We start from the raw sequence: 24809 nt of genomic DNA, 5'->3' as shown, positions 1-24809 counted from the left end.
CAACTACTGCTACAGGAAACCATCTCTATCTAGGAACCCTGGCCTCTCTACTTCCACAAGGAGTTGGGAGACAGGAAGTCATGAACACTTCCAGTTTGGGCAGGGTCTATAGATTTTGGGGCAGAGTGGGCGTATTCAATGGGCTGTAAATGTTAGTGTTTTTTTTGCTCATAGAGCTAGCAAGTGGAAAGAGTTGCTCTGTTCTCTCGCCTCTGGTCCAAACAGAGAGCTATTTCTGTCTAACCAGTCACAATTACATAAGAGCCATGAAATCAGTACACAACAAAATGGAATCCCAGGCTTAGCCAGTGAGAAATCAATGGTCTATTGTGCCCAAGGGCTAACATATCACACATCAGAGAATCCAATAACCTGTTGGAGTGAAGAAGCAGGAAGCATTGAAGAGACAGTACTTCTCCATTTGTTTTCTTTCAGCAGGAAATGGTTAAATGAGCCACAAGTCTGAAACGACCTTAAACAGCACGTCTGGATTACTTATGTATCAGTGTCAGATGGGATTCTTCACTGGGAGTGCAAATAATCTATTTTGGTTAGTGTTCACAAAGATGTATGGCAGTGTCAGTGCAAGAATCCACAATGGTTAATCCCTTTTCCAAATCATTTGTTTCCCTAGCAGACCATGTGATCATTTGAGTTGGCCACATTGCTACTGCATTCAGACAAATGGAAAAACCAAGACTTGACAGGCCCTGGCTAAAAACAATCCCCACAACTCCTGTGTTTGATGACCTGAATTATCCAGTGCTCCACTAAGGACATCCCTCTAAAGCATCTCTTCTCTGACCATGAGGGCCTCGAGTGGTGGATCTGGTTTAAAACCAAGAAGCGTGCCTCGTACCAAGCAAACGTTGTTTATGGCCAGCCCTGTGGGTGAGTTGTATTCCCCACTTTACTTGACGCTTCCACGCCACAACTCCCACGTCCTTGGTCATAGCTGTTTCATGTGGCCTTTAAATGTTTCCAGTCTAGTTAAATCACGTCTGAAAATTAAGAGAAACCCCTTTCTGACATTTAAAAGTGAAGAAAAAATAAAAATACAGACAGTAAAGAGTATTCCAGTTGTATTCTAGGGCATCAATACAGACAGTAAAGACTATTCCAGTTGTATACTAGGGCATCAATTCAGACAGTAAAGAGTATTCCGGTTGTATTCTAGGGCATCAATACAGACAGTAAAGAGTATTCCAGTTGTATACTAGGGCATCAATACAGACAGTAAAGAGTATTCCGAGTGTATACTAGGGCATCAATACAGACAGTATAGAGTATTCCGGTTGTATACTAGGGCATCAATACAGACAGTAAAGAGTATTCCGGGTGTATACTAGGGCATCAATACAGACAGTAAAGAGTATTCCGGGTGTATACTAGGGCATCAATACAGACAGTATAGAGTGTTCCAGTTAAACACTATGGTATCAATACAGACCCCTGATTCCCTTTCTCTTCTGTTACCATGTCCTATTTAGATGCAGACTAGACACCATTCAAGTAGAGAACACACATCTAGCAGATCATCTGTCAGAGAGAATACTAGGCCTCTCCAACTCCAACTCAGTCCAATTTCCTAATGGACAACAGTCATTACATAGAGTTGTAGTGATGGACAACAGTCATTACATAGAGATGTAGTGATGGACAACAGTCATTACATAGAGATGTAGTGATGGACAACAGTCATTACATAGAGATGTAGTGATGGACAACAGTCATTACATAGAGATGTAGTGATGGACAACAGTCATTACATAGAGTTGTAGTGATGGACAACAGTCATTACATAGAGTTGTAGTGATGGACAACAGTCATTACATAGAGTTGTAGTGATGGACAACAGTCATTACATAGAGTTGTAGTGATGGACAACAGTCATTACATAGAGTTGTAGTGATAGACAACAGTCATTACATAGAGTTGTAGTGATAGACAACAGTCATTACATAGAGATGAGAGCCATACAGCGGGACAGAGCCATACAGCAGGACAGAGCCATACAGCAGGACAGAGCCATACAGCAGGACAGAGCCACACAGCAGGACAGAGCCATACAGCAGGACTGAGCCATACAGCAGGACAGAGCCATACAGCAGGACAGAGCCATACAGCAGGACAGAGCCATACAGCAGGACAGAGCCACACAGCAGGACAGAGCCATACAGCAGGACAGTCTTACAGCAGGACAGAGCCACACAGCAGGACAGAGCTATACAGCAGGACAGAGCTATACAGCAGGACAGAGCCATACAGCAGGACAGAGCACACAGCAGGACAGAGCCATACAGCAGGACAGAGCCACACAGCAGCCTGTTGTCTACCACACTGGGGCGGCAGGTAGCCTAGTGGTTAGAGCGTTAGGCCAGTAACCAAAAGGTTGCTAGATTGAATCCCTGAGCTGACAAGGTAAAAATCTGTCGCTCTGCCACTGAACAAGGCAGTTAACCCACGAAGACGTGGGCGTCGATTAAGGCAGCCCCCCCTCACCTCTCTGATTCAGAGGGTTAAATGCGGAAGACACATTTCAGTTGAATGCATTCAGTTGTACAACTGACTAGGTATCCTCCTTTCCCATACAGCATGCCAGAGGCCATAACTATCAAGGATATCAGGGAGGTTGAGTGCTGTCTACAAGGGGGAAGTGGATAGGGATTGTTCAGTGTGATAGAGCGGTGACTTGGCCAAAGAGTCTCTTAATGGTCCCATGTATTAAGGATCCATGCAGGCTGAGAGCCCATCTGTCTCGCTATCTCTGTTCACTAACAGTACCCTTACCGTGACACAGAAACACATATCACTGACCTCTGTTCACTAACAGTACCCTTACCCGGCCTCGCCCTACTACAATCTGAAGTCAAATGTCTACTATTTGCTGATGATCTGGTGCTTCTGTCCCCAACCAAGGAGGGCCTAGAGCAGCACCTAGATCTTCTGTACAGATTCTGTCAGACCTGGGCCCTGACAGACCTGGGCCCTGACAGACCTGGGCCCTGACAGAGCTGGGCCCTGACAGAGCTGGGCCCGGACATACCTGGGCCCTGACAGTAAATCTCAGTAAGACCAAAATAATGTTCCAAAAAAGGTCCAGTTGCCAGGACCACAAATACAAATTCCATCTAGACACTGTTGCCCTAGAGCACACAAAAAACTATACATACCTCGGCCTAAACATCAGTGCCATGTGTAACTTCCACAAAGCTGTGAACAATCTGAGGGACAAGGCAAGAAGGGCCTTCTATTCCACCAAAAGGAACATAAAATATAGACATAACAATTAGGATCTGGCTAAAAATACTTGAATCGGTTATAGAACCCATTGCCCTTTATGGTTGTGAGGTCTGGGGTCCGCTCACCAACCAAGACTTCACAAAATGGGACAAACACCAAATTGATACTCCGCATGCAGAATTCTGCAAAAATATCCTCCATGTACAATGTAGAACACAAAATAATGCATGCAGACAGAATTAGGCCGATACCCAATAATTATCAAAATCCAGAAAAGAGCCATTAAATTCTACAACTACCTAAAAGGAAGTTATTCCCAAACCTTCCACAAGAAAGCAATCACCTACAGAGAGATGAACCTGGAAAAGAGTCCCCTAAGCAAGCTGGACCTGGGCCTCTGTTCACAAACACAAACAGACCCCACAGAGCCCCAGGACAGCAACACAATTAGACCCAACCAAATCATGAGAAAACACAAAGGCATTTACTTGACACATTGGAAAGAACTCACAAAAAACTGAGCAAACTAGAATGCTATTTGGCCCTAAACAGAGAGTACACAATGGCAGAATACCTGTCCACTGTGACTGACCCAAACTTAAGGAAAGCTTTGACTATGTACAGACTCAGTGAGCATAGCCTTGCTATTGAGAAAGGCCGCCGTAGGCAGACCTGGCTCTCAAGAGAAGACAGGCTATGTGCACACTGCCCACAAAATAAGGTGGAAACTGAGCTGCACTTCCTAACCTCCTGCCCAATGTATGACCATATTACATATTCCCTCAGATTACACAGATCCACAAACAATTTGAAAAAAACAAACCCAATTTCGATAAACTCCCATATCTACTGGGTGAAATACCACAGAGTGCCATCACAGCAGCAAGATTTGTGACCTGTTGCCACAAGAAAAGGGCAACCAGTGAAGAACAGACACCATTGTAAATACAACCCATATTTATGTTTATTTATTTTCCCTTTTGTACTTTAACCATTTGCACATCGTTACAACGCTGTACATACAGTATTTCCACACACTGTACATCAATTTTTCTATTGTGTTATTGACTGTACGTTTGTTTATGTGTAACTCTGTGTTGTTGTTTATGTCACACTGCTTTGCTTTATCTTGGCCAGGTCGCAGTTGTAAATGAGAACTTGTTCTTAACTGACCTACCTATTCTTTTGTGTAATTTTTGCTGTTCATTTTTTTATTTTATTTCACTTTTGTTTATTATCTACTTGCTTTGGCAACGCTAACATATGTTTCCCATGCAAATAAAACCCCTTGAATATATTTGAAATGAATTGAGACCAGAGAGAGAGAGACCAGAGAGTGAGAGAGAGACCAGAGAGAGAGAGACCAGAGAAAGAGAGAGACCAGAGATAGTGAGACCAGAGAGAGAGAGCGAGAGAGACCAGAGAGACTAGCGAGAGAGAGACCAGAGAGACTAGAGAGAGAGAGAAAGAGAGCGAGAGAGAGAGAGAGAGCAGAGAGAGACCAGAGTTGGAGAGAGATGCAGAGAAAGCAAAGGGAGAGAGGGGTAGAGAGAGATCGGAGAGAGTGCGTGCAACCAAGCTGCTTAAGGCCTGCTCTGCTGGACAACCGTTACAATCCACTAATCTCCTGACTGGCAAGGAGGATGGCATACAGCATACAGCACGTCACAGTCATTCTCCACAGTCCACCCATCTCTACTGTTCCTGGCAGGGAACAACAGTATCCATTCACCAGGTTCACAGGGCCAAGCTCAACACTGGATTCATGACCGCATAGGGCTGGGAAAGTGAATGACATATTTATACACACATCCATACAAACAAGTCAAAAGAAAGTCCACCTTACGGGCACTCTATCCCACACAACATTAGGCTACATTAAACACCCTTTCATTTCCCCTTAATCACAATTAGAAAAGGTCAGAGAAAGACTTAAGACAAGCCTATTTGATAACAATGGTCGTTTTGAAGGATTGTCCATTTTACAAAAGACACCTCACACATAATCCAGTACAGGGTCAAAGGTCAGGCAATGGCTACCCGCCAGAGTCCTCACACATAATCCAGTACAGGGTCAAAGGTCAGGCAATGGCTATCCGCCAGAGTCCTCTCACATAATCCGGTACAGGGTCAAAGGTCAATGCTGTCTCAGCCTCTAGTATCTATGCTGCAGTAGTGTATGTGTTGGGGGGCTAGGGCCAGTCTGTAGTCTGTATCTGGAGTATTTCTCCTGTCATATCCGCTGTTCTGTGTGAATTTAAGTATGCTCTCTCTAACTCTCTCTCTCTCTCTCTCTCTCTCTCTCTCTCTCTCTCTCTTTCTCTCTTTCTTTCTTTCTTTCGTTCTTTCTTTCTTTCTCTCTCTCTCTCAGAGGACCATGCCTCAGGACTACCTGGCCTGATGACTCCTTGCTGTCCCCTGTCCACCTGGGTGTGCTGCTGCTCCAGGTTCAACTGTTCTGCCTGTGGCTATAGAACCCTGACCTGTTCACCGGACGTGCTACCTGTTCCAGACCTGCTGTTTTCAACTCTCTAGAGACAGCAGGAGTGGTAGAGATGAACGGTCGGCTATGAAAAGCCAACTGACATCTACTCCTGAGGTGCTGACCTGTTGCACCCTCGACATCCACTGTGATTATTATTATTTGACCCTGCTGGTCACCTATGAACATTTGAACATCTTGGCCATGTTCTGTTATAATCTCCAACCGGCACAGCCAGAAGAGGACTGGCCACCCCACATAGCCTGGTTCCTCTCTAGGTTTCTTCCTAGGTTTTGGCCTTTCTAGGGAGTTTTTCCTAGCCACTGTGCTTCTACACCTGCATTGCTTGCTGTTTGGGGTTTTAGGCTGGGTTTCTGTACAGCACTTTGAGATATCAGCTGATGTACGAAGGGCTATATAAATACATTTGATTTGATTTGAATGGCTATCCGCCAGAGTCATAGACTTATCGAAATTACACTGGAGACAATGTTCCTGGTCTGTGGCACGGCCTAATTTTGAACACGACCACCTGATGAGTTGTCTGTCTGTACACTGATGTGAGGGTTGTTGAGGTGTCTGTCTGTACACTGATGTGAGGGTTGTTGAGCTGTCTGTCTGTACACTGATGTGAGGGTTGTTGAGCTGTCTGTCTGTACACTGCTGTGAGGGTTGTTGAGCTGTCTGTCTGTACGCTGCTGTGAGGGTTGAGCTGTCTGTCTGTACACTGATGTGAGGGTTGAGCTGTCTGTCTGTACACTGATGTGAGGGTTGTTGAGCTGTCTGTCTGTATACTGATGTGAGGGTTGTTGAGCTGTCTGTCTGTATACTGATGTGAGGGTTGTTGAGCTGTCTGTCTGTATACTGATGTGAGGGTTGTTGAGCTGTCTGTCTGTATACTGATGTGAGGGTTGTTGAGCTGTCTGTCTGTACACTGATGTGAGGGTTGTTGAGCTGTCTGTCTGTACACTGATGTGAGGGTTGAGCTGTCTGTCTGTACACTGATGTGAGGGTTGTTGAGCTGTCTGTCTGTACACTGATGTGACTGTCTGTCTGTACTGATGTGAGGGTTGTTGAGCTGTCTGTCTGTATACTGATGTGAGGGTTGTTGAGCTGTCTGTCTGTACACTGATGTGAGGGTTGTTGAGCTGTCTGTCTGTACACTGATGTGAGGGTTGTTGAGCTGTCTGTCTGTATACTGATGTGAGGGTTGTTGAGCTGTCTGTCTGTACACTGATGTGAGGGTTGAGCTGTCTGTCTGTACACTGATGTGAGGGTTGTTGAGCTGTCTGTCTGTACACTGATGTGAGGGTTGTTGAGCTGTCTGTCTGTACACTGATGTGAGGGTTGTTGAGCTGTCTGTCTGTATACTGATGTGAGGGTTGAGCTGTCTGTCTGTACACTGATGTGAGGGTTGTTGAGCTGTCTGTCTGTACACTGATGTGAGGGTTGTTGAGCTGTCTGTCTGTATACTGATGTGAGGGTTGAGCTGTCTGTCTGTACACTGATGTGAGGGTTGTTGAGCTGTCTGTCTGTACACTGATGTGAGGGTTGTTGAGCTGTCTGTCTGTATACTGATGTGAGGGTTGTTGAGCTGTCTGTCTGTATACTGATGTGAGGGTTGTTGAGCTGTCTGTCTGTACACTGATGTGAGGGTTGTTGAGCTGTCTGTCTGTATACTGATGTGTGGGTTGAGCTGTCTGTCTGTATACTGATGTGAGGGTTGTTGAGCTGTCTGTCTGTACACTGATGTGAGGGTTGTTGAGCTGTCTGTCTGTACACTGATGTGAGGGTTGTTGAGCTGTCTGTCTGTACACTGATGTGAGGGTTGTTGAGCTGTCTGTCTGTACACTGATGTGAGGGTTGTTGAGCTGTCTGTCTGTATACTGATGTGAGGGTTGAGCTGTCTGTCTGTATACTGATGTGAGGGTTGTTGAGCTGTCTGTCTGTACACTGATGTGAGGGTTGTTGAGCTGTCTGTCTGTACACTGATGTGAGGGTTGTTGAGCTGTCTGTCTGTACACTGATGTGAGGGTTGTTGAGCTGTCTGTCTGTATACTGATGTGAGGGTTGTTGAGCTGTCTGTCTGTATACTGATGTGAGGGTTGTTGAGCTGTCTGTCTGTATACTGATGTGAGGGTTGTTGAGCTGTCTGTCTGTACACTGATGTGAGGGTTGTTGAGCTGTCTGTCTGTACACTGATGTGAGGGTTGAGCTGTCTGTCTGTACACTGATGTGAGGGTTGTTAAGCTGTCTGTCTGTACACTGATGTGAGGGTTGTTGAGCTGTCTGTCTGTACACTGATGTGAGGGTTGTTGAGGTGTCTGTCTGTACACTGATGTGAGGGTTGTTGAGCTGTCTGTCTGTACACTGATGTGAGGGTTGTTGAGCTGTCTGTCTGTACACTGATGTGAGGGTTGAGCTGTCTGTCTGTACACTGATGTGAGGGTTGTTGAGCTGTCTGTCTGTATACTGATGTGAGGGTTGTTGAGCTGTCTGTCTGTACACTGATGTGAGGGTTGTTGAGCTGTCTGTCTGTAGATGTGAGGGTTGTTGAGCTGTCTGTCTGTACACTGATGTGAGGGTTGTTGAGCTGTCTGTCTGTACACTGATGTGAGGGTTGTTGAGCTGTCTGTCTGTATACTGATGTGAGGGTTGTTGAGCTGTCTGTCTGTACACTGATGTGAGGGTTGTTGAGCTGTCTGTCTGTACACTGATGTGAGGGTTGAGCTGTCTGTCTGTACACTGATGTGAGGGTTGTTGAGCTGTCTGTCTGTACACTGATGTGAGGGTTGAGCTGTCTGTCTGTACACTGATGTGAGGGTTGAGCTGTCTGTCTGTACACTCTGTCTGTACACTGATGTGAGGGTTGAGCTGTCTGTCACTGATGTGAGGGTTGTTGAGGTGTCTGTCTGTACACTGATGTGAGGGTTGAGCTGTCTGTCTGTACACTGATGTGAGGGTTGTTGAGCTGTCTGTCTGTACACTGATGTGAGGGTTGTTGAGGTGTCTGTCTGTACACTGATGTGAGGGTTGCTGAGCTGTCTGTCTGATGTGAGATGTGAGGGTTGTTGAGCTGTCTGTCTGTACACTGATGTGAGGGTTGAGCTGTCTGTCTGTACACTGATGTGAGGGTTGTTGAGCTGTCTGTCTGTACACTGATGTGAGGGTTGTTGAGGTGTCTGTCTGTACACTGATGTGAGGGTTGTTGAGCTGTCTGTCTGTACACTGATGTGAGGGTTGTTGAGCTGTCTGTCTGTACACTGATGTGAGGGTTGTTGAGCTGTCTGTCTGTACACTGATGTGAGGGTTGTTGAGCTGTCTGTCTGTATACTGATGTGAGGGTTGTTGAGCTGTCTGTCTGTACACTGATGTGAGGGTTGTTGAGCTGTCTGTCTGTATACTGATGTGAGGGTTGTTGAGCTGTCTGTCTGTACACTGATGTGAGGGTTGTTGAGCTGTCTGTCTGTATACTGATGTGAGGGTTGTTGAGCTGTCTGTCTGTACACTGATGTGAGGGTTGTTGAGCTGTCTGTCTGTATACTGATGTGAGGGTTGTTGAGCTGTCTGTCTGTACACTGATGTGAGGGTTGTTGAGCTGTCTGTCTGTACACTGATGTGAGGGTTGTTGAGCTGTCTGTCTGTACACTGATGTGAGGGTTGTTGAGCTGTCTGTCTGTATACTGATGTGAGGGTTGTTGAGCTGTCTGTCTGTATACTGATGTGAGGGTTGTTGAGCTGTCTGTCTGTACACTGATGTGAGGGTTGTTGAGGTGTCTGTCTGTACACTGATGTGAGGGTTGTTGAGCTGTCTGTCTGTACACTGATGTGAGGGTTGTTGAGCTGTCTGTCTGTACACTGATGTGAGGGTTGTTGAGCTGTCTGTCTGTATACTGATGTGAGGGTTGTTGAGCTGTCTGTCTGTACACTTATGTGAGGGTTGTTGAGCTGTCTGTCTGTACACTGATGTGAGGGTTGTTGAGCTGTCTGTCTGTACACTGATGTGAGGGTTGTTGAGCTGTCTGTCTGTACACTGATGTGAGGGTTGTTGAGCTGTCTGTCTGTGACACTGATGTGAGGGTTGTTGAGCTGTCTGTCTGTATACTGATGTGAGGGTTGTTGAGCTGTCTGTCTGTGTGACTGATGTGTGAGGGTTGTTGAGCTGTCTGTCTGTACACTGATGTGAGGGTTGTTGAGCTGTCTGTCTGTATACTGATGTGAGGGTTGTTGAGCTGTCTGTCTGTACACTGATGTGAGGGTTGTTGAGCTGTCTGTCTGTACACTGATGTGAGGGTTGTTGAGCTGTCTGTCTGTACACTGATGTGAGGGTTGTTGAGCTGTCTGTCTGTACACTGATGTGAGGGTTGTTGAGGTCTGTCTGTACACTGATGTGAGGGTTGTTGAGCTGTCTGTCTGTAGCTGTCTGTCTGTACACTGATGTGAGGGTTGTTGAGGTGTCTGTCTGTATGATGTGAGGGTTGTTGAGCTGTCTGTCTGTATACTGATGTGAGGGTTGTTGAGCTGTCTGTCTGTACACTGATGTGAGGGTTGTTGAGCTGTCTGTCTGTACACTGATGTGACACTGATGTGAGGGTTGTTGAGGTCTGTCTGTTGTGAGGGTTGTTGAGCACTGATGTGAGGGTTGTTGAGCTGTCTGTCTGTACACTGATGTGAGGGTTGTTGAGCTGTCTGTCTGTACACTGATGTGAGGGTTGTTGAGCTGTCTGTCTGTACACTGATGTGAGGGTTGTTGAGCTGTCTGTCTGTACACTGATGTGAGGGTTGTTGAGCTGTCTGTCTGATGTGAGGGTTGTTGAGCTGTCTGTCTGTACACTGATGTGAGGGTTGTTGAGCTGTCTGTCTGTATACTGATGTGAGGGAGCTGTCTGTCTGTATACTGTGTGAGGGTTGTTGAGCTGTCTGTCTGTACACTGATGTGAGGGTTGTTGAGCTGTCTGTCTGTATACTGATGTGAGGGTTGTTGAGCTGTCTGTCTGTACACTGATGTGAGGGTTGCTCACAACAACACCGTGACTGCTACTATAAATGACTCCTGAAGAAAAAGCCTCATGGATGATAACAAAAGACTGCGAGTGAAAGAGGGAAATGAACAATTACACGGAGAGTTAGTGGCTTGACGACTGTTTGTTGATGCTCAGTAGGTCAGTTTAATTGAGACAGGAAATGCTCTGCTGTACCGCCTGCCAAACAGTTTATGCGGTGTCAGATTTCTCCATCGCCCTCTGTGACTAACAAAGGGCCCCCCGCGAGGCTCACGCGGCCTTGGCTATTCAGATATGACAGGCCTGGACCATATGACAGGCCTGGAGGCTGTGTGAGATGATATCCCTCCCCCAGGTTCCCACGAACACCAGGGCCAGGGAGGATCTAAGTCTATCAACATTAGCTGAAATCCAACATGGACTATTGATTGCAATTACCCCCCAATTACACAACAGCTGCTTTCTAACACTTGTGCGTTAACAAATCATTTGTAGCTGTCATCAACGGGCGAAGACCATCAGCCCATCAGCCCATCAGCCCATCAGACCATCAGCCCATCAGACTGGTACATCAGAGAAGATAGCTTCCACACCTCCCAAACAAGGAAAGCAGAGCTAGAATACAGAGCCCTTAATTTGAGAGGAATATTTTCTAAAGTGGCCAAGGCCTTTCTGTTTAATCTAATAATCGGGACAGAGAGAGAGAGAGAGAGAGAGAGAGAGAGAGAGAGAGAGAGAGAGAGAGAGAGAGAGAGAGAGAGAGAGAGAGAGAGAGAGTGCTAAATCCTGTTTTGTTTCAAAGGTAGACTTTTGAGTTGCTGCCGTCACCACCAGCATCAGCAGCAACACATTCAAAGCTGATGACGTCCATTATGGTTCTAATGGTATTCACAGAAAGAAACCTGGGTATTCACAGAGAGAAACCAGGGTATTCACAGAGAGAAAACTGGGTATTCACAGAGAGAAACCTGGGTATTCACAGAGAAAAACCTGGGTATTCACAGATAGAACCCTGGCTCTGCTCTGGGCATGGAGAAAAAGAGAGACATCGCAGGGATGGGCCCTATCCAATGGCATGTCACTCTACTCCAACAATAAACAAAGGGTCTCTGCCCAGTGTGTCCTCTCAGAAACATCATAAACTGGCTAATAAGTAGAAGAGTGGACAGTGTATGCTTCCAAAATCCAACATTTGCATTTATCCAATCCATGACTTTCTAGTTTGAGCCATACAATATCTACCGACCAAAGATAATCTATTCAGCTCATTATGACTTCTTAGTGGCCATTTTGGATTACAATCTTTCAGACAGAAAGAATACAATACATTTGTGTTGTAATGTAGACTGAAATCCAATCGTCCACAATGGTGGGGGATCCGTCACAATCTCCCCGTTACGTTGCTGAAAGAGATCCTTCTCTGCCTCTGAGGGTATTAACATGTTTCACTGAGGAATTACTTACAAGATGTGTGTGTGTGTGTGTGTGTGTGTGTGTGTGTGTGTGTGTGTGTGTGTGTGTGGACAGAGGTCTCGTGTACAATCACATTCCTGTCCCATTCCACTGAGAGTCCCCACTTCACCAGAACAACAGAGCTGTGCTTCCAGCTTCATGACTCCTACCAGCCACCATACGTTGGTCGTCAGTTGGAGGATGTCAAATAATATTCATGCAGCAGCTGTAACCAGGCCATTCTCAACTTGGGAGTTGTCCTTAGTCGGTCATATTCACAATGGCTTCCTTCTAAAAATGCATATCCCTCGTCTCCTCCTCCTCCAGAATCCTTTGTCTGAATAATTAATATGAAGGTGTGGTGACGGAGAGCCTGGACGGTAACAGAGAGCCTGGACGGTAACAGAGAGCCTGGACGGTAACAGAGAGCCCGGACGGTAACAGAGAGCCCGGACGGTAACAGAGAGCCTGGACGGTAACAGAGAGCCTGGACGGTAACAGAGAGCCTGGACGGTAACAGAGAGCCTGGACGGTAACAGAGAGCCTGGACGGTAACAGATAGCCTGGACGGTAACAGAGAGCCTGGACGGTAACAGATAGCCTGGACGGTAACAGAGAGCCTGGACGGTAACAGAGAGCCTGGACGGTAACAGAGAGCCTGGACGGTAACAGAGAGCCTGGACGGTAACAGAGAGCCTGGACGGTAACAGAGAGCCTGGACGGTAACAGAGAGCCTGGACGGTAACAGAGAGCCTGGAAGGTAACAGAGAGCCTGGACGGTAACAGAGAGCCTGGAAGGTAACAGAGAGCCTGGACGGTAACAGAGAGCCTGGACGGTAACAGAGAGCCCGGATGGTAACAGAGAGCCCGGACGGTAACAGAGAGCCCGGACGGTAACAGAGAGCCCGGACGGTAACAGAGAGCCCGGACGGTAACAGAGAGCCCGGACGGTAACAGAGAGCCTGGACGGTAACAGAGAGCCCGGACGGTAACAGAGAGCCCGGACGGTAACAGAGAGCCTGGAAGGTAACAGAGAGCCTGGAAGGTAACAGAGAGCCTGGACGGTAACAGAGAGCCTGGACGGTAACAGAGAGCCTGGATGGTAACAGAGAGCCTGGACGATAACAGAGAGCCTGGACGGTAACAGAGAGCCTGGACGGTAACAGATAGCCTGGACGGTAACAGAGAGCCTGGACGGTAACAGAGAGCCTGGACAGTAACAGAGATCCTGGACAGTAACAGAGAGCCTGGACAGTGTCCAGTTCGGTTACTTAGTAACTTCTTCCAGAAAAGTTTGAACAATGATGTATTGGTTTTCCTCCTCTTCGTCTGAAGAGGAGAGGCGAGAAGGATCGGAGGGGGAAGCTGTTAAGAAGCCTTTTGGACCTAGACGTGGCGCTCCGGTACCGCTTGCCATGCGGTAGTAGAGAGAATAGTCTATGACTATGGTGGTTGGAGTCTTTGGCAATTTTTAGGGCCTTTCTCTGACACCGCCTGCTGTAGAGGTCTTGGATGGCAGGCAGGTTAGCCTCGGTGATGTACTGGGCCGTACGCACTACTCTCTGTAGCGCCTTGTGGTCGAAGGCCGAGCAGTTGCCATACCAGGCGGTATCAGGATGCTCTCGATGGTGCAACTGTACAACTTCTTGAGGATCTGAGGACCCATGACAAATCATTTCAGTCTCCTGAGGGGGAATAGGCATTGTCATCACAACTGTCTTGGTGTGTTTGGACCATGATAGTTTGTTGGTGATCATAGTGGACACCAAGAAACTCTAAGCTCTCAACCTGCTCTTCTACAGCCCCGTCAATGATAAGGGGGCGTGCTCGGCACTCCTTTTCCTTTGTCTTGATCACGTTGAGGGAGAGGTTGTTGTGTTGGCACCACACTGCCAGGTCTCTGATCTCCTCCCTATTGGCTGTCTCATCGTTGTCGTTGATCAGGCCTACCATTGTTGTGTCGTCGGCAAACTTAATGATGATGTTGGAGTCGTGCTTGGCCCCGCAGTCATGGGTGAACAGGGAGCACAGGAGGGGGCTAAGCGTGCACCCCTGAGTGGCCCCCGTGTTGAGGATCAGCGTGGCAGATGTGTTGTTGCCTACCCTCACCACCTGGGGGCGGCCCGTCAACTGTGGGACATTATATAGACGCGTGTGCCTTTCCAAATCATGTCCAATCAATTGAATTTACCACAGGTGAACTCCAATCAAGTTGTAGAAACAATTCAAGGATGATCAATGGAAACAGGATGCTATTTAGCTTAATTTCGATTCGCATAGCAAAGGGTCTGAATACTTATGTAAATAAGGTTATCTGGTTTTGTGTTTTATACATTTGCAAACATATAAACCTGTTTCCGCTTTGTCATTATGGGGTATTTTGTGTAGATTGATGAGATTTGTATTGAATCCATTATAGAATAAAGCTGTAACATAAATAAAAAGTGGAAAAAGTCAGAGGCTCTGAATACTTTCCACGTGCACTGTATCTCCTATATATAGGACAGACACTTAAAAACCGTATTCCTTATGATTCATTGTTTTACTGTCTGTTTTGCCATTTATTAATGTGTTATTCAATGCATTTCTATGGGCTATAGTCGGCCAAATTCAATATTTTATCAAATAATTGTTTTATATATATCTTTTTTTTTTTTTTTTTTACATTCATGGGTCCTAAAATTCTAAATTAAATAGTTAAAATATCAATCTTAAAACAATTCCATATGTTAGCTTAGTAGAATCCCCTCTACCGCAAAGGTTAGACTTTTTTTAATATCCATAATTATCCATGTAGCCTATAGGCCTACCGTTGCTGCTGTGTGCCTCTATCTCATCTGCATATTGGATCAATGAAAGAAGGATGGGATTGACCTTAATGGAGGATCAGAGGGTGAAACCTGTTTAACTAGAATGGAATACAACTCAATGACGTGAGTGAGGCAGGTGAAGATGACAAAACACACCTAAAGAAATGTAAACAAATAAAAGGTCAAGTCAAATAATATGTAAAACCACCCCAACATGGAATACATCATTTCATGCTTTCAAGTACTTATACAAAATGGAATTCAGAATTTATTGGGACACATGTTGAGTAAGAGTAACACAGCGCTTCACCAGCTGACCTCCGGTCAGAACTCTAGAGACACGTGGAGAGGTTGGGTGACACCTCGATGGGCTTCAAAGTAACAACACACAAGGCACAGTGGCAGACAGATGTATGATAGAAAAAAGCGAAAGATTACGTAGAGGAAGAAGGTATGGAAATGGTGTACTTACAATAAACACGGAGGTCCTGACAACCTCAGAGACACTTTGCCTTAGTTCAGCCGCAGTGCCAGGTTTACTTAGTCCCCTGGTAAATTTCCTGGTCTCCGGATGTACTGGAACAGACATTGTCGAGTTCTGCCTTTCATCAATTTCTTTCAAGAATTGATTAAACGTCAAATAAAAGTTAAAACTGAATTCATAAACCGGTTAATGAATCAGTTTATTCAACCCCACTAGTGCGCACATTGAGTTTGAAACTGGATCATGTTTAGGTGGTTGAGTATGTCTTTTTTATCTCATAATTTGCACCAATTACAAGTGAAAGTTGTATCGTATTACTTTCACTTGTAGCCGTTACATTCCCCCGCGGAGTTATTGTTGTCATAATAAACCATTCTTCAGAGCTGTCACGGTCTCATTACCGCTGCCCCTCCGTCTCCAAATGGTCGGTGACGGTGTAGCCTCATGCGACGACGTCAGCCAGAAGAAATCACCAGTATTCTGCCAGCAACACAAATAACGTCACGTCCATATGGTAATGTTGAAACCTTCAAAATAAAAGCCCCCATTTCAAAACATTGCAATGTGGATAACTAATTCAAAGAATAAATAAATGTAATCAATTGCCACTTTTATTGTACCAACAAGAAAAGGCAATAAGTATAAAAACAAATAAAACATATGGTTTTAAAAACATTTTTTCAGCCTAATAATGACAAAATACAATGTTCACACTGGTATGTTGAGAATACTGGGCTGTAGAGACCTGTTATAACGACCAATGATGGACTGGCATACTTGTCATAACGACTAGTGATGGACTGGCATACCTGTCATAACGACCAGTGATGGACTAGCATACCTGTTATAACGACCAGTGATGGACTAGCATACCTGTTATAACGACTAGTGATGGACTGGCATACCTGTTATAACGACCAGTGATGGACTGGCATACCTGTTATAACGACCAGTGATATACTGGCATACCTGTTATAACGACTAGTGATGGACTAGCATACCTGTTATAACGACTAGTGATGGACTGACATACCTGTCATAACGACCAATGATGGACTGACATACCTGTTATAACGACCAGTGATGGACTGGTATACCTGTCATAAGGACCAGTGATGGACTGGTATACCTGTCATAAGGACCAGTGATGGACTGGTATACCTGTCATAAGGACCTAGATTAACATAATGCTGATGTTGATGGCTGCACCATTTAAATCAACCCAAGGCCAATCTTGATATGTGCCAAGTAAAAGCATCAGGTCAATCGCTTAGCTTGACAACTGAATTATTTTTGAGGTGGTTTTAGATTAGATTAGGTATTTCTTTGTCTTATTTTCATAGATATTTGCTTTAAGTACAAGAAGATGCATTGCGATACGATGAGAGACACAGCGTAGGCCAGACACAACATCAAACACACACATTCATGAAAAAACAAACAACAACAAGAATGACAGTTTAAGGACTCTTACCCCTCCCTTCCACAACACAACTTCCAGCGCACGTTAACTGTGATCACTGAGGCTGTACTCGCTTTCAGTTACAGTTTTGACAGTGGTCAAGTAGGCTACTGTGGCTATTTGATCATAATGTAGGTCTACCAGAGTGGCTCACCATCAAAAACAATGGAGAAAAATGTATCCCATAACATTTTAACATGGAAATAGCTGTTCTATCATTCAGCCTACAGTAGCAGCCAAGATGTAGTGCTCAATGTAGGACCTACATTCCATGAGTTGTGTTGTTTGATGCAAGAAACCACTTTACAAAATAAAATACATGATTATTCCCATACCATTACTACAAAGAATCAGTCAAATGATGCTTCCCTCTGCCTATTGGCTACTTATTCAAGCCTGTTTCAAAATACAACACTGCCCCTTTAAGGCTACACCGTTTGGAGGGAACATTGGTCTCAATTAATCCAAAGGTTGGCTTCTTGGACTTGGGTCGGACTAATTCATTGATCATCCTTATCTGTCCAAAGTGTCAGAAAATACAACTGATTGTTACTGGGCCTCTGTCTTATTTATAAAGTCCTAAGAAAACACAAATATCAGGATGAAATACACTTTTCACCAGTTTTATACTCTACTAGGGGATTGATTGGAAAATAGTGGTTGTTTTAACTTGTGCTCTTTCCAACAACCCAATTGCTGGGTAGCATCTCCTACAGAAATCTCTCTTTTGATTGATCTACTGACACAGTCCCCCCCCCCCCCCCCCCCCCCCCCCCGAAACGAACAATATTTAGTTAGCAGTGAACAAATTGCTGTTGGATGTGTACAACACAGTCCTCGTCAAGAACTGCACATATTTGGTTTGTAGATCCCAGGCTGAGTATTTCCCAGCCCAGTTTATATTAGACAGGCAGCACATTTTTTCCTCTACAACCCAATACTGTAAGTATCCCATATACCTTGTATTACATTGCAGTGAATTGAGTTTGTGGAGTAAGGACTCACCAGCACTCTGTATTAAAACTGTTGCCTAGCACAAGAGGCCCATTTAAGTTTAGCTGATTCTATTAAGTCGTTCTGATAACATATATATATATATATATATTTGTATTTTATTGAAAGTGTATTTCTTTAAATATAGCCTACACGACACCTTTCAAAATCCCAATGTGTAAACTTTCAAAAGAAATGCTGTAATAAATAATACAATATTAAATACGTCAAATGATCCATTAATTTTTTTCAACGGTGGTCGCAATGCTGTGAAAAACAGTTGTACTGCACTAGAGCGCTAACAAAAATCGATATTCCCCAAGTTTAGCATGTTTTGGAAGGGGGACTCTTATTTAAAAATATATAGATATTGAATCGTGGTGCCAGCATATTATCCTGCTGCTAGGAGAACGGTAATCCATGACGTAATCTGCGTGCTCCGTTCTGGAAACAGCGGCGGCACCATTCTGTACTCCTCCACACTTCATTCATGTACAAAGACCTGCCCACTTTACTTTCTATATGAGCACGCTATGAATGTATGCTACTGTAATTATTTTTTACAATTATATTTATGGGTAAAAAAAAAAACGTGGAAAGAAGATACCATGCACGGTCTTTATGTTCCATAGGGGAACGAATTGTTCAATGAATTGAATATTTAAGCGTTAAACGTGTAGAATTCAAATGTAGTTAAGTTCACATCATTTCAAAATTCGACATTTTAAGAGGAAATGGCAATAACCAAGTTCGTTTTTAGGAGGCCTATGTCGATTTCTCCTTTCATCAGATGGAAATCATGAGTGCAATAACTTCGGGGGCAGTAGGCAATGTGACGAGCACAACGGAACAGGCTTTATGTTATTGATCAATGATACCGCCTATGGGTCATACAATAAACAACATTGTAATAATATTGTAGAGCGCATTGAAGTGAAAGTGGTCCAAAACATTGAAAGTTAACTATTGTGGACCATGCAAATAAAACTCACAATACAATGTTCAAATAAATGTTTATTTTATTTTATTGCTTTCATTTCTGTTGTCTGGCAGCACACCCTCAATACCCTCTCGAATGCTACACTTCATAAACCCTGTCTGTCATATGCACATATCCATTTAATTTAAATTCGTAAATGTCTCTTACATACGGGCAGCCGAGTCCAACAAGGGCAATGGTGCTTGGAACTGAAAGTTGATATTTTGGTTCACGCATATTCTTTAAAGCTTTCCATTACAGTGTCCTTCATAATACACAGATTATGGTCATGTCTCACACTATTAAGGGTGGAATATAATATTTTTCAGAAAACCCTCAGCGGTATCCGCACGACAAAGATCCTCATGTAGAGAAATATTCACTATGCCTGGCAAATAATGGCGTTAGTGGTGATGGTAACTAACCTGATCGTTTTACAAGTAGGTTTAGAGTTATGTCAATAGTACAACTACATATTTGGATATCTTTACTAAACATCCATGTTTTCACAAGGTTACTCACATTCTCCAGAGACATCTTATATTTATATATTTATTTATACTTTAAAAAAAGTATTTTAATGTGGCCTGTTTAACGACACATGTTAAGTCTCCTCCCCACCGACGTAATAAAAGTGCAGTGTAAAATCTAGGACAACGGTAGACCTGTTTTGACATTTGCAGTGTAAAATCTAGGACAATGGTAGACCTGTTTTGACATTTGCAGTGTAAAATCTAGGACAATGGTAGACCTGTTTTGACATTTGCAGTGTAAAATCTAGGACAACGGTAGCCCTGTTTTGACATTTGCAGTGTAAAATCTAGGACAACGGTAGACCTGTTTTGATATTTGCAGTGTAAAATCTAGGACAACGGTAGACCTGTTTTGACATTTGCAGTGTAAAATCTAGGACAATGGTAGACCTGTTTTGACATTTGCAGTGTAAAATCTAGGACAACGGTAGCCCTGTTTTGACATTTGCAGTGTAAAATCTAGGACAACGGTAGACCTGTTTTGACATTTGCAGTGTAAAATCTAGGACAACGGTAGACCTGTTTTGACATTTGCAGTGTAAAATCTAGGACAACGGTAGACCTGTTTTGACATTTGCAGTGTAAAATCTAGGACAACGGTAGACCTGTTTTGACATTTGCAGTGTAAAATCTAGGACAACGGTAGACCTGTTTTGACATTTGCAGTGTAAAATCTAGGACAACGGTAGACCTGTTTTGACATTTGCAGTGTAAAATCTAGGACAACGGTAGACCTGTTTTGACACTCAAGCTGTTGGATTTTCAAAGCAGCTTTTTTTGTTTCGTTTTTCATTAAATGAACAAGGAGACAAAAGACCTTGAGGATGCAGTGATATCCTAAATGAAAAACAGGTTTAAAAAACAACAACAACCGCAGAATCAGTTTCCACCATAAAACGATCCAATGACAGAATGTGAAAACAGAAGTATAGTATGTGCTCCGTTAGAAAACAGTATAAAATGACGTCCTACAAAAAAAAAAGAGAGATTCAGAGCAGAGCATAAAAAAAGATGCTGAAAATGTCTGTCTCTGTTTGCAGTCTAAACCAGCGGACATGTCACCGCATCAATAAGCACCAAGATTGTGCATTGGACACTGCTCAATGTACACACGTCCCAGATCCATGGAGAAAAGGAAATCAACAGATTCCAGACAAGTGAATGTGTGGTTCCAGCTTGCTGCTTGAGGGAGTCATAGTCTGAAGAGAGGCTGTATGTGGCCAGACCCTATGGGAGGTTGTGGTGAGGAGAAGAGGCACGGGGAGACAGGGAGAGAACCCCCCTGCTCTTTGGGTCAGTACGGACGGGACTCTTTCCAGCTCAGAATGCGGTTATGGCTGGCAGAGACTGTGGCGCTGCGAATGACCTCCATCCACCTGTATGAAGAGAAAGAGACAAAGGGTTTCACATCCAGTAGACACATATACTATCTACTGTACACAATACCAAATATACAGAATTGTACTGTACCTGTCAAAGTTGTACTCGCTCTCAGATCTGAAGTAGTAGACGTGGGATTTGAAATGCAGTTTGAAGACATAGTCGTTGTGGATGTTTTCAGACTCAGTGGGGATGGTGACAGAGTAGCCCAACAGGGGGAGACTGGCCAGAGGATAGTCATCCTGGAGAGAGGATCAAACAGTCAAAAGCATTCTGAATTTCATGGAGCTGCTCACTTTCACTACGAATACACTTCACATCACTTTTATGCTTTGATGATGTACAGTATATTAAAATATGGCAATATGCCCAGTGGCTACAGGTCGTAGAACATGTGCTATGACAAAGCAACTGACTATTGCGTAACTAACACTGGTTCGTTCAGGTGGTGATCCCAATGGATTCAGGGGAGCTGTGTCTAAAGTGAGAGCAGATAATCCGGCATGGGAATGTGTACGACTCCCTTACATGGAACACGGAAATCCCACAGAGAGATGAGATATTCTGACAAGCAACACGGATCTGAAATCCCACAGAGAGATGAGATATTCTGACAAGCAACACGGATCTGAAATCCCACAGAGAGATGAGATATTCTGACAAGCAACACGGATCTGAAATCACACAGAGAGATGAGATATTCTGACATGCAACACAGATCTGAAATCACACAGAGAGATGAGATATTCTGACATGCAACACAGATCTGAAATCACACAGAGAGATGAGATATTCTGACAAGCAACACGGATCTGAAATCCCACAGAGAGATGAGATATTCTGACAAGCAACACGGATCAGAAATCCTACAGAGAGATGAGATATTCTGACATGCAACACAGATCTGAAATCACACAGAGAGATGAGATATTCTGACATGCAACACAGATCTGAAATCACACAGAGAGATGAGATATTCTGACATGCAACACGGATCTGTAATCCCAAAGAGAGATGAGATATTCTGACATGCAACACAGATCTGAAATCCCACAGAGAGATTGGATATTCAAATCAAATCTAATCGCATTGGTCACATACACATGGTTAGCAGATGTTAATGCTAGCGAGTGTAGCGAAATGCTTGTGCTTCTAGTTCCGACCGTTCAGTAATATCTAACAAGTAATCTAACAATTTCACAACAACTACATTATATACACAAGTGTAAAGGAATGAATAAGAATATGTACATATAAATATATAAATATATGGATGAGCGATGGCCAAACGGCATAGGCAAGATAGATGGTATAGAGATGGTATAGATGTACAGTAGATGGTATAGTAGATGGTATAGATGTACAGTATATACATATGAGAAGAGTAATGTAGGATATGTAAACATTATATCAAGTGGCATTATTTAAAGTGACTAGTGATACATTTATTACATCCACTTTTTTATTATTAAAGTGGCTAGAGATTTTCTTACATGGAACACGGATCTGAAATGAGCAGGAGGGGAGGGGGTCTGCTCCAGCACACACTGCTGTACTTCGGGCCTTCACAGACTACATGGAAGGAGGAGGGGGGAATCTCCTTCCCCAGAACACATTCCTGTAGTTCTGGTCCAGTATCCACCAAGCGTCTCAGAGTAGGATGTCTGATCTAGGATCAGTTTTACCTTCATTTAGATCATAATCTATCACATTACATGGACAGGACGGACCTGATGAGATGGTGCTCACCTCGTGGGTTTTGTAGAAGAACAGGCTGAAGTTGGTGAAGACCACCCAGAGTTTCTGCCAGCCGTTGCTGTTCTTGAACTTCCTCAGCAGGTTTCCTGACAGCTGATTCTACAGTAGAACAACGATTTACAATCCGTGAACTTCATTTGTGTGAAAAGGACATATTATGACAAAAATCAAAACAAATAGAGGCAATATCAACAAACATTTATATATATTTTTTTTAAATGTTTTTTTATTTAACCTTTATTTAACTATATGAATATATAAGGAATAGTTCATGCATATGTGCTGTACTGTCAGCTCTGTAAATAAACCCACTGTGATTAAGCCTAGGGCCTCTTTTCAATCCTAACATTGGTTTATCTGATGTAAGTACAGCTATAAACAGTCAGCCTCCAGCCACAGGTTAAAGTCATTGAACCTCTAAGGTCACAGTGAACAACAGCCATCTAGTGGAGATAAAAAAGCATGTACTGCCATCTAGTGGTGATAAAAAAAGCATGTACTGCCATCTAGTGGTGATAAAAAGCATGTACTGCCATCTAGTGGTGATAAAAAGCATGTACTGCCATCCAGTGGTGATAAAAAGCATTTACTGTAAACTGAGCCATCGTTGAATACTGAACAAAAATCAAAACGCAACATGTAAAGTGCTGGTCCCATGTTTCATGAGCTGAAATAAGATACCAGAAATTTCCCAAACACACAAAAATGTTATTTCTCTCAAATGTTGTGCATAAATTTGTTTACATCCCTGTTAGTGAGCATTTCTCCTTTGTCAAGGTTATCCATCCACCTGACAGGTGTGACATATCAAGCTGACAAAAAAAATATGATCATCACACAGGTGCACCTTGTACTGGGGACAAAATGTACAGATTTGTCACACAACACAATGCCACATATGTCTCAAGTTTTGAGGGAGTGTGCAATTTGCATGCTGACTGCAGGAATGTCCACGAGAGCTGTTGCCAGAAAATGTAATGTTAATTTCTCTACCATAAGCCACTTCCGATGCCATTTTAGAGAATTTGACAGTAGGATTATTTCTGTCTGTAATAAAGCCCTTTTGTGGGGAAAAATTCATTCTGATTGGCTGGGCCTGGGTCCCCATTGGTTGGGACTATGCCATCCTAGGCCCCTGCTTAGTCATGTGAAATCCATAGATTATGGCGTAATTAATTTATTTCCATTGACTGATTTCTTTTCATGAACTGTAACTCTGTAAAATCCTTGAAATTGTTGCATGTTGCGTTTATATTTTTTGGTCAGTGTATATATGCCATTTAGCAGATTTACAGTCATGCATGCATACATCTTTATAGGTAGGTGGCCCTGGGAATCTAACCCACAATCGCCAAACTCTACCAACTAAGTCATACAGGACCACCATTGCAAGCTACCACTAATTTCTCTTAGATCATTTGTACGTTTTTACAGATGAAAAGTTTTACACAAAAGAATGACACTTTTCACCAACGACCTCAAAGAAGATAAGATGATGGTACGCAAGGACAGTACTTCTACAATCCGATGAGGAGGTCTCTCCTCTCTCCCTGGATCCTTTACCTCTAGACTCCGGCAGGAATCACTAAAGGAGAGGCTGTGAACTCGATACCAGCAAATAAGAGACAGAGGCACTGGGCCCTGGCCACTGCTGGGCCCCGAGGGCCCCGCGAGGGAGGCCTCTGAGTCACTGACTGGACTAGGCTCCTCTAGCACGGAGGACAGGCAGACGGACACACAGAAGAGAGCGAGAGAGAGAGAAAAGAGAGAGAGAGAGGGAGGGAAGGACAGAGACACAAAGACTGAGTGTAAACACACACATACACAAGAGGAGCTAACGGTGAGTCCACGGCTGTGAAGAAGGGAAGAAAGGAGCGCACAACCGCCCTGGAAAGAGTTCGCAATAGAGATAAGATGAGGAAACCACCCTGGAAAGAGTTCACAATAGAGATAAGATGAGGAAACCACCCTGGAAAGAGTTAGCAATAGAGGGCTGATTTGAGAACAGTGTCCTTTGCAGTTCACCCACCTCCTGTTAATGTCTGCTCTGCTCTCAGCTCAGTATTCAACAGAGAAAACAAAAGAGCTTGCAGAAGCTGCTTCAGCTGCACTCAGAGCTGCTGTTTAAATCTATGACAAATACCAGTACTACTTCCCCTTCCTGGTGAGATCCAAAGGGGCATACGTAGCAGTTGACAGAAGTGAGAACAGCGTACGAACAGCGTAGAGA

The 24809-nt window shown here is 44.0% G+C and overlaps 2 protein-coding genes across 7 annotated transcripts in view; both read right to left on the bottom strand.

Moving 5' to 3' along the window:
* LOC139380955 (dedicator of cytokinesis protein 9-like) overlaps positions 1–15728 on the bottom strand; it is a 167222-nt gene extending 151494 nt beyond the window's left edge. For all 5 annotated transcript variants that reach the window (XM_071124148.1, XM_071124151.1, XM_071124156.1 and 2 more), the window contains exon 1: positions 15463–15728. In XM_071124148.1, the coding sequence (XP_070980249.1) occupies positions 15463–15579 (117 nt within the window). In that variant the 5' untranslated portion in view covers positions 15580–15728. The remainder of the gene's footprint in view (positions 1–15462) is intronic.
* Positions 15729–19879: 4151 nt separating this feature from the next.
* LOC139380953 (FERM, ARHGEF and pleckstrin domain-containing protein 1-like) overlaps positions 19880–24809 on the bottom strand; it is a 110200-nt gene continuing 105270 nt past the window's right edge. For both annotated transcript variants that reach the window (XM_071124141.1, XM_071124142.1), the window contains exons 25-27: positions 22571–22678; positions 20912–21063; positions 19880–20817 (exon numbers count right to left, since the gene is read on the bottom strand). In XM_071124141.1, the coding sequence (XP_070980242.1) occupies positions 20736–20817; positions 20912–21063; positions 22571–22678 (342 nt within the window). In that variant the 3' untranslated portion in view covers positions 19880–20735. The remainder of the gene's footprint in view (positions 20818–20911; positions 21064–22570; positions 22679–24809) is intronic.

This window comes from Oncorhynchus clarkii, chromosome 22, assembly GCF_045791955.1.
Source record: "Oncorhynchus clarkii lewisi isolate Uvic-CL-2024 chromosome 22, UVic_Ocla_1.0, whole genome shotgun sequence".
Lineage (NCBI taxonomy): Eukaryota > Metazoa > Chordata > Actinopteri > Salmoniformes > Salmonidae > Oncorhynchus > Oncorhynchus clarkii.
Note: the sequence above shows the minus strand (reverse complement) of the source record. Positions and strands in the feature narration are given on the sequence as shown.